The sequence below is a fragment of the Propithecus coquereli genome, unplaced genomic scaffold (genome assembly GCF_000956105.1).
Source record: "Propithecus coquereli isolate 6110/MARCELLA unplaced genomic scaffold, Pcoq_1.0 Scaffold265, whole genome shotgun sequence".
Classification (NCBI taxonomy): domain Eukaryota; kingdom Metazoa; phylum Chordata; class Mammalia; order Primates; family Indriidae; genus Propithecus; species Propithecus coquereli.
Window position 1 is genome coordinate 3778643 of NW_012148230.1, and position 11262 is coordinate 3789904.

An 11262-nucleotide genomic window follows, 5' to 3' on the forward strand; every position below is an offset into this window, starting at 1 on the left:
GTTGTTTCTTTGAAACAGCAGGTTAAATATTGAATAATATTTTGCAGAAAAAATGATCATTATTTAAAATCTGTAACTTGACTTTTTTTCTAGTGAGGGTAGAGACTAGTCATTCAATTTTGTAAACACAAAGTAATTTTGTAATGAATATTATAACAACTTCCACAGGTCTATCCAAAGAATAAAATCCAATTGATCTTACCCATCTCCCCAGGCCAAAAAGTAATTGTGCATTGAGCCTTCTGTCTAAACATTTGAATGCTAACAAGATATTTAGCAGCACAGAGTCTAGATTTTGCTTATAATCAAGCTTCGGTCATCAGCATTATTTTTTTTATTTCTAATCGTTTTGTTTAAGAAAAGCCTTTAGTCTTGATTGTTGTGATCTTTAGTGAATACCAGTTTCAAAAACATTGAAACTGTACAAGACTTACATTTCATGCCACAATAACCATCTTTTAAACATTTTAACCAATAGAAAAGACCTTATTTGTATAATTAAACCTGAGGATGTTAATGTCACTATAAATAAAATCAGTTTTCCATTCTGCTTTCCACTAGAGTTATTTTTTAGCCTCCCTGCTTCCATTTAAAGCTTTTGTTCATCTGATAGAGTATTAATATACGTGAATGTATGTGTGTCACTCTTAGAGCATAAACCCACAGCTGTAATTATTTTGTGGGGAATATTCTCAAACAAAATATTTGATACTTAAAATAGCCAATTAACATAGTCATTAAGAATCTTATAACTTAAGTGCAAAGTACATCAAAACCAAAATTTTTAGGATTGAGTTCATGAAGAACAAATGGCTCTGCTGATAGAAACTTTGTTCGTAAGACATTTTCTGAAAGAAATAGAAATTAAATGACACTTAGTGATGCCATTTAACATGCCATTCCCCACATCAAACATACAGAGATATAGTTTCATCTTTATAGATAAGACTATTTGGTATCGTTTCTCTTATTTACTAGTTTACAGATCTAGTTTCTTTTCTTCTCATATTGAATTTGTTTTTGGTGGAATCATTTGTAAACATGTCTAGATATTTAAAATAATCCATTTAATTTTGTTTAAGAATGGAGAACATGAAATAATACATGATTCTGTAAGCAGGAATAATTTCATGATACATATATGTTATAAATTAAATTTGTCTCTGTATAGACGCATATATACATAAATTATTTTTATATAGTCTCTTCACAGAAAATGTACTGGCCCATCCTTGCATTGTTCTACGCCGCCAATGTCAGGTAAACATAATTTCTGTGACCTTCTGAAACAATAATCATAACCTCGATTTGAAGTGCAGAACTCCAATAAATGACATGAAACTGTGTAACCATTATTCCGTGTGAGATGTTCCAAAATCATTATTAGTTCTCAAACTTTTTGGTCTCAAAACCTCTTTAAAGTCTTACAAATTATTGAAGCTCCCAATCAACTTTGGTTTATGTGGGTCATATCTGTTGATATTTACCATATCAGAAATTAAAATTGGGAAAATTTTAATGTCTCTATGCAATTCATTAAAATAATAAACTCATTAGATATTAAGATGAATGACATTTTTATGAAAAATAACTATTTTACATTTTTGCAAATGTCTTTAATGTCTGGCATAAGAGACAACTTCTACAGTCAATCTGTTGCAAAATGTTGTTTTTGAAAGAAACAAGAAAGTCCAGCCTTGTATGCATAAATAGTTGAAAACAGGAGTGTTTTATGTCCTTTCCAGATTATTGTGAGCATTCTTTGAAATTACAGCAAAACTCACTAAGTGGTAGTTTTTTAAAGGTTATTTACAATGTGAAACCATATTAATGAACTTTTTATACTTTGTCCATTAATCTGTACTGCATCTTGAATGGGTATTTTACCCATGCATGATTCTGTATCATTATGCATGCTCATTTGAAAAATAATGATTCACTGAGTATAGATCTGCCAGATGTTAAGGAATTTGATTAGAAAATATCAAAAAATCATCTTCATTAAAAATACTACTGATCTCACTAAAAAGTCTTTAAGTATTGGAAGCTCTTGGTGGTGGATATAGATTTTCCAGAATTCTGATTTTTACTTGAAAATTCAAATTTATCATCGACAATAGTCATTTTTTAAAAAATCAACAAGCTCACTTTGTTCATTTTTAAGAACATGTCATTTCCAAGTATGAGTAGCTATAGTCTGTCAGTGAGTTTTTCAAGCAAAAATGATGTTCCATGAAAAAGTGGCTAAATCAGCTTGCAATTCTGTCATGTTTATACAAATGCTTTCTTCATGGCAGCTGTCTTACTCCCTTATGCAACACACAGGATATTAATTAGATGATGTGTAGTCAGAGGTCAAGGTTTCATAAAATTAACATTTTTTACTGCTTCATCAGGGGTATTCTTACATGAAGGTTGCTTTTTTTCCCTTCCTGTTATAAGGTGGAAAATACAATAATCACAAAAATATAGTTTTATGCCACTGCCTTGATTTGTGCTAAGGAGCTAGCAGTTTTATCCATCATAACTTTTGCACCATTAATGAAAGTGTCAACATAATGAAAAAGGCACATGATGCCTTAGTATAATTAAGAAAACAATTTTGAATTTGTTGATCTCTGGAAAGGGTAATGGGCCCCTCAGGGACCAGTGGACCACACTGTGGCAAACTCTGCTGTAACATAATTTATCTTCTTTGCAAAGTAATTTTTCCCATATTTGTTTGGTGTTAAGAGTTCAAAACAATATAAATCATTACAACTTACTTTGTTTATACTTAGCATCGAAAAATATGTACAGATAAACAACCATTTAAATAACATTGAGAGTGTACATGCCCTACAACAGTGTATTTCAGATATTTATTTTACATTGTAATAATATTACATTGTGATCCAGTGTATACATACATAAGTAACAAATGTATTATTTAGAAATGTTTTATGAAATAATACATTAGCATGTGTGTCCATTCTAATATTTTCTTTTTTATTATTTCACACAATAAATATTATTTTGATCCCCTTTAATTGATATCATCATTTACCAATTGATTGCACCCCATAGTTTGAAAATGCTTGGCTAAAATGAGCATGAGTTGGGAAATGTAATTCAGTTGTTTAAGGCAATACAAATATCAAACAACAAGATCCTCTTGACTATATAGTCTGTGTTACTGTATGTATTATGCATTGGTCTTCAGATTGTATTTCTATAACCGTATATACTGTACTTTTAATAGGTTACTTAAAGCACTTTCAAGTAATTTTGCTTACATATAATGTATATTGACTTTATAATTTTACTTTTGTCTATGCTACAATTCCACTGTATATCTTTCATGGCTTTGTTCTTTCTTGACAAAACAATCATGAAATACCTTTTTTATAGGTTAATTACCATGCTCGGCATTATCATCTCACTCCATTTACAGTCATCAATATCATGTACAGCTTCAACAAAACTCAGGTGAGAATTAGTCTATAGATTCTATTCAAGGTATATATAATATGTGTCATTGGGCTTAGTAATCATTAAAACAAGAATGGTTTTAATTTGTTTTTTAAAAATATCTTAATTGTTGTAGTAAAACTAATGTAACATAATGATATCTTTTTGATTCTTCCAAAATTTCATTAATTTAGCAAAACTACAAAGAGCTATGCTAAGCTCTAAGAACACAGCAGCAGGTATGAAGATGTCTCTGCTATCAAGGGGCTTATAATTTAGTCGGGAAGACAAAAACTTAAACAGAAGATTGTGGTACAGTAAGAAAAATACACTGTTACAAGTATAGAGTGCTATCGGAATACAGAAGATAGCAGAAGAGAGATGCCTTATCAAAATTGGGATAGGGCACAGGGTTATGGCTAGGAAAAACTTTGGGAAAAGGGACACCTGAGTTTTATACTTACTATCAAGAGTCTTACGTTTTCATTATGAGGGTAGAAAAAAGGTTTTTTAAGTAGATATGCAAGGACAGAGGAGAAAGAGGGATTGTATTGTTTGGGATTAGATTTAATGCAGTACAATTGGAGCTTGGAGCAGGGGTTGAAGAGTAAGAGAAAAATGAAAAGGTAGCTAGAGAGGTAAGCAAGATCTAGATCATAAAGTGCCTTCTAAAAACTGCACACCTGATCTTAAAAGCTATAAGAGTACCATTGAAGATGTTTTAGCAGTGACCAAAGTATTTTGAACAAACTTGGGTTGTTTGGCAAATATCCTTCAAAATTTAAGATTTACGTGTGCTCTGACTACTAATTTCACTTCTAGATTCTTATCCCACATAGATACGCACATATATATATGCAAAAATGTATATGCAAGGATGTCTTTTTGGCATTGTATATAATAATGAGATTGGAAACGATTAAATGTCCATCAAGAGGGTACCACTAAAATAATTTTGGTATATTTATATGGTAAAACAGCATATAGCCTTTAAAAATAAGATGTGTACTGTATGTACTGATATGGAATGATCTCTGGGATATTTTTTGTGGTTCAAGATAGTACCACCTGTTAAAAATGAACAAAACATTACTATAACTATACATACACACAGAGATATACTTGTATGTGCGTGCATAATGTTTGGAGGATAAATAAGAAACTGCTGCTAGGGGGCTGGGATGCAAAGGAGGCAAACTTTTCACCTGATACCCTATTGCTTCTTTTTAATTGTACCATGTCTATGTGTTATTTATTAATAACATAGATAAATAGGAATAGGAATATCACATGGTATCGTGGAAAGGGGCAAGACTAGAGACAGTGGAACTGTTATAGTCAAATTGATATAAAGTAATGATGTAAGGATGGAGAGAACGTGGATTTGTATGATACTAAGGGAGTAGAATTAATAGAACTTGATGACTAATAGGAAGAGTGAGAGAAAAGTGGTGTTCTCTGGATGTATGATTTGAATACTAGGACGATGAAGTTGCTATCTAGGAAGATAGGATATACAGCAGAGAAGGAAAGAATTGGTGTGGTTTGAGTGGATATCATTGGATTAAGTTATGGATATGTAAATTTGAAGATACCTATGTGTTGTCCAAAGGACAGTCCCAGTAGGGAGTTGAATATACAGATATTAGAGTTATTTAACAAATTAAATTAACTAATCATTAGGAGTATTTAATTCAATATCAAGTTTTATTAAGACCTTTTGTGTTTTATGTTTAGGTATTAATAGAAATAACACTAAATTTTATTCATTTTAGGGACCAAGAGCCCTATGGAAAGGAATGGGAAGTACATTTATTGTCCAGGGCGTCACACTTGGAGCAGAAGGCATAATTAGTGAATTCACACCTTTGCCAAGGTACCTTTTTGGCATTTCTTCAATTAGTTCATACAAAGTTTTAGTAAAATACAGTTTCTGAAATACTTTGAATCTGAAAACTTGCCTCAAGTAGCTAAAAGAAGAAGCAGTATAAAATTAATTAATCATATCTTACTGAATTAGTATGTGATAAAGAAAATTCTTCTTGGTCTAGTATCAAGATATCTTTCAGTTGCTGCTGCTATGTGCCAGCGACTACCAACTAAGGAGCAAATACCAGTATGTGGGCCATTCCTGTTCTTTAAGTATTCAGTTTGGTGAAGGAGACACATGTAAGCAAGTAATAGTACATGGGGTGATTTGTGCTATAATTAAACCCCTTTCAGAATTCAGGGGACACTTTGCTTGGAGTTATTGACAAAGATTTCAGAAAAATAACTGAAATCTCAGCTAGATCTTGAATTACGAATAAGAATTGACTTGGCAAAGAAGGTAACCGTTCCCGCGCAGGGGTGGGGAATCTGCCACCTTTGGGCCACGTGTCCTTCTGGATCCTTGAGTGCGGCCGTTTGACTGGATCCAAATTTTAGAAAACAAATCCTTTTATTAAAAGGGGTGCAGTAGAGAAAGATGAATCTTTTCTTGCTCCTTTGGTGCTTAAAAAAGAACAATCTTGAAATCAGAAGGCCGCAGGTTCCCCACCCCTGTGAGGCATTCCATTAAAGTGTGATTGTGCCTTTGTAAGATTTTATTCTACATGAGTTTGGGAGTCTAAGGTTTCTTTTTGGTTTCTTTCTTTAATATATAGGTGTTTTGATCAAGGATATACTCAAGTGGCAGTGTTAAAAAAAAATTGACTGCTATCGACAGACATGTGGAGAGTAATCTAGACCATACTGAGAAGGTTCTGAACTATGGAACAGAATAGAAAGGGATGAGCTGGATAGACATTCCTGAAGTATAGTTGATGAAGTTGATGTTAGCTTGAGGGGGTCTGAGAAAATGAGTTGTCAGTAGTAACTGAGATTTCTAGATTAAAAAACATTACCCAAAATGGAAAATTCATGAAAAAGTTGGAGTGAGGGAGAAGATAAGAAATTTAACTTTCAGTAAATGAAGTTTGAAGAGATTCTTGCAGAATGTCAAGGGGGACACATCTACTAGGTGGTTGAAACCATGGATGAGTGTCGTAGAGAAAATTTGAAGCAGAGGCATAGCTTTCAGTGTTGTGGCACAAAAGTAGCAGTTGAAGCATTAGAGTGGAAGAAATCATGTCAGGAGAAAGTGTAGATTAAATGACATAAAGTGAACCAAGAACAGAATCCTGGGCAACTAATGTGTGTATATATGTGTGCCGTGCACATGTGTGTGTGTGCTGAGAGAGGTCATAGAGGAAGGTAGTTAGAGATACCCTTAGAACAAATTGAACATAGCAGTAAGATAGGACAATAGTGTCTTGGAAGTCCAAGATGGATAGATTGGAATTGTAGATAAAACTGGGGGGAGAGGGTAGAGAAATTAGGGAAATTTACTTCTGGGTCTCTGTGAAACAGGGTGTGATGTTACTTGGTAGGATAAGCATGGAGTTGTAGTAGAAAAACATGAGAAAAATAATATACATTTGGGACAGACAATGATGGCTCGCAAGGAAATCTTATAAAGAATACATGAAAAGAATGCTAATAGATAATATTGGAAATCATACAATTTTTAGGTGCTATTTGGCATTACTCTGTGATTTTCTTTATTAGCACTATATTTTTCTCTATCAGCCCAGGGATAGTGTTAAAGGCTTTGAGTGGGAAGTTTTTTGATTGTTGAGAAAGTGAGGTAGTTGAAGGTATAGCCACTAGTGTATCACATTTGATCAATCTTGGAATTTAGTCTTTATAGGGAAGGAAATGAAGGCAAGAGAAACTTGTATCAAATTTTTTTCCAATGTGATTGCTTTCAATGGACATCATAGTCTTGAAGTTCCTTTATAACAACTTTGCTAAAAGGTTAGAAATGAAACAAAGATTAGAAAGGTTAGAAACATTTGGCCAACTAAAAGTTTCTCATTTCATTCTATAAAATGTGAATTTCTGTGTTTGTCCAATTTTATTCACCCTATTGCTTTTATATCACTGGATAAGATCAAAGATAACAACCAAATATTCTTGAAGTTCTCTAACAAATAAATTTTATAAAAATTTAACAAAATGCAGGAAATTCCATTTGGTAGAAAACCTCAGTACAGTTGTCCTTCTGTATCCATTGGTTCAAGGACCCCTCGTGGATACAGTCTATAGATACTCAAGTCCTTTATATAAAACAGTGTGGTATTTGCACATAACCTATGCATATCCTCCCTGTATACTTTAAATCATCTCTAGATTACTTATAATACCTAATACAATGTAAATGCTATGTAAATAGTTGTTATATTGTTTAGGGAATAATAAAAAAGTCCATACATGTTCAATACAGACACAGCCATGCTTGCATTTTTTTTTGTTGTTAATATTTTCAGTTCTCTATTGATTAAATATATGGATGCAGAACCTACAGATGTGGAAGACCAACGACTGTATTTGGAATCACAACACTATTGGTTCAGGTCCTGGCTATACCAGTTTTATTTCTGGGACCTTACTTGAGTCATGTTTCCTCATTAAAGTGGAGATGAAGGAGTAATAACTGCAGGTTAAAGGGAAGAAAAAAGAGAAATGGGAATGGGAAGGCATAGAATTTTATAAAATTCTATCGTGTACCTTTTTAATAAACATACAGCCCTGTCAATTAAGTAGGAGTGTATTTTCTCTTTGTCATTTTGAATCGTAGTAAAGAAGACACAAATGGTTGTCTTTCTGGTTCTACTTGTATAATTTTGGTGATAAATCCTACTCATTAATTCATTTATTTACTTAGCTAACATTTCCTGAGTACCTACTATGTGTCAGGTCTTGTGCTAGAAATCAGGTTTATAATAAGGAAAAGAAACAAAATGTACTGGTTACCATGAAGCTCAGAATCTAGTTTAAGGACATATATTAAGTAAAATAATCCCATTAATGAACAAATAATTATGAATTGAAATTTGTTTTCTGGAGAAAAAGAATATGGTTCTATGAAACTATTGAAGGGTTAGAACAATGTCCCTGGCGACAGGACACCTAAGCTAGATCTGAGTCATGAGTAGGAGGCACAGACCAGTTAGTGTAAAAATGCTGTGGCACTCAGGAGCATGGAAAATTCAAATAACCGAGAAGGCTCATGTGGCTGGAGGTCAGAGGGCAAGGTGGAGAGTGGCCATAGAATTTGGTGATGGATTAGCAATGTTAGATGAAAGAGATGGCAATATCAAGGATGATTTCTAGGATTCTGGCTTGTGTAACTAGATGTCAAATGAAACCATTTTCTGAAGTATAGTGTAAATATCTTTTTTTGTTTAACTTATTTGTTCTTCTTTGGGTAGGGTTGACCTTTCTTGGGAGAAAACAGAATCATGGCAAACAAGCTAACAAAGCATTAACTCAAAGCAGTTCACAGAAGCTATCACATAAGGAGGATGAGTTTGAGGTCTCCTAGACTGAGGTTTCTTAATTGCATAAAGATTGCAAGGTAAAAGAGGTCCAGCAGTATGGATTCACCAATATTTAGTTTTTTTAAATACTGATTATGATCAAATCAGAGAGAAAAACAGCAGATATCTAGTGCCCATTCATTAAGTCACCAAACTTACAGTTTCTCAGTAGTAGTACTTTTTAAGAAAAATGTATATAACCCAGGTTCATCATCTATCTTTATTTACCACCAAACCCTCCCAATCCGCCCTCTAACCTTCCCCCAGGTGGTAACAAGGTAGACCATGTGTCATTCTACCCCGAAGTACTCTTTATTTATGTGTGGCTTTTCTCATCTCATTTATATGAGGTAGGAGCACCTGTGACCAAAGCTACCTGTGTAGTTCAATCTCTCACAAAACCCATTCGGTTGAACTCTAACTTAGTTTTGACTCATAGCATGTTTGTGGTTGTACTAATATAAATATCTTGTGGTTATCTCCCAGTGGTTTCTCTGAATTCACTTACTTTAAACACATGTTATTTTAAACACAATGAAATCTCTCTTAAATTCAGTAGATTTCCTTTCTGTGTAACAGTTCCTGAGTATGGAACATTAAAAGAGTTTAACTAGGAAAGAAAGATTTTAAGTTTCATTTTTGGACCAGTTCATTTTCAGATCCTTTATCATATCCAAATCGAGTTGTCTGTAGGTAAATGATATGAAGCTGTCAGATAGGGAAGTCTTAACTGAAGGTAAATTAATTTGGGAGATTTTGAAACCATAATCTTGGATGAGAGAGCCTAGGGAAGGAGTATACCATATGGAGTAAGAAAAGAAGAGAGCCTGAAGCCTGAGCCTTTAGGAACTCCAACAAGAGTTGGCTGGGTTAAGAAAGATGATCCTGCAAAGGAGTCAGAAGGAAAGACCAGAAAGCAGGATAAAAACCGAAAGAGTATGGGCTATTGGAGTACAGAGGCGAGTGCTTCAAGGAGGGAGGAACACAAGTGCCTAATGGCTTTGGAAATATCAAATAAGGTATAGCCTTAAAAATGTCCATGGGGTTTAGTGACATGGAGGATATTGGGAACCTTGGCAAGAGCTGTTTTCATAGGATAACAGGATAGAAGCCAATCTGGAGTGGGTTCAGAGGTGAATGGGGAGTAAGAACTTGGAAATAGCAAGTTTAGAAAATTGGCTCTGAAGAGGAGAGATGAAGAGAGGTAGAGAGGTAATTGGAAGATGAGGGGTTTGGGTTAGACTGAGGGAAGATTTTATTGTTTAAGAAGACAGCTATTTGTGTGAAAATTAAACACTGCTGAGATATAGTTATTTTAGAATTTTATTGCTTCTATATATTGATTATGCATAGGAGTATGTATTTTAATCTGTTAAATGGAAAACTAGACTGTTGAGAAAAGCAAGATATTCTAAAGTTTTAATTTTGCTCATTTTCAAGGGCAATTTTTGATTGAAAATAATTTAAATATATACATTTGGTATTTGATAATGAGATATAAAAAGGTTTAATCACAAGTTTTTATATTTACCTCTTTCTGAAGCATTTAAGTGTGTTAGGTGAAATTTCTAGAGCAGTGGAAATAAGTTTTAGTCATTTTTTAAAGTAGTAGAGAACAGATATAAGGAAGAGTCTCAGAAAAATTTTTTTAATACTTGGTTCTAAATCTCCCTTTCTCTTCTTTTATCTTAATGATCTTTAAGAATTGGCAGTAGTAATTAGAATTGTATTTAAAGAGGAGGTAGCCCAATCTTTACAGAAATACAGGTCACAGACTCATCTGTTCATAGCATTTATGACAGTTTTATGCTTAAAATACATGTCATAATAACCTGTGGTAATACTTTCTAAGGCCATGAGTAATAGCAGCACCAAGATGATTTACAAAGCATATAGCATATTTTGTTTTATAATCATAAGTAACTGTAAGATGGGAGGCCTAATTGGTTTTTTACATTTTCAACTTAATTCTTGAATATCAGTTCAGCTACATTTTCTGTGTTGTTCAGGTCAAATAAGTATCATAGTAATAATTTAATCAGAATTTGGCTCAGAAGGCTCCCTAAGGTCTTAGAAATTAGGGGTAATCATTCTGTTGTCTAAAAAGTCTCTGCGTACGTTTCATTCTCTTAGAAAAGTAGGAAGTTTACATACTACCCATGCTATAATTGTACTGAGTTTGTTTTTAGGGCACTTACCTTATTAGTGACTTTATTTTAACTTTCTTCACCTTTTTAAGACAAAATATATTTATTCCTTTGTATCCTTTTGTTTTTCATATTCACTCATTTCAAATAGAAAACATTTTTCAGGGTTCCTGCTGGAGCCGTGATGGAAGGAGTACCAGTTCCCTCCGGGGAGCTGGTGGCAGCAAGTGTCATCTTTGTTTTGCACTTCCCTTTCTGTTTTG

General features: G+C 33.4%; 1 protein-coding gene across 1 annotated transcript in view; it reads left to right on the forward strand.

The window, feature by feature from the left end:
• Positions 1–11262, forward strand: part of SLC25A46 (solute carrier family 25, member 46) — a 21255-nt gene that overhangs the window by 3003 nt on the left and 6990 nt on the right. The window contains exons 2-5 of the mRNA XM_012647369.1: positions 1172–1260; positions 3391–3468; positions 5226–5369; positions 11151–11242. Of these exons, the coding sequence (XP_012502823.1) occupies positions 1172–1260; positions 3391–3468; positions 5226–5369; positions 11151–11242 (403 nt within the window). The remainder of the gene's footprint in view (positions 1–1171; positions 1261–3390; positions 3469–5225; positions 5370–11150; positions 11243–11262) is intronic.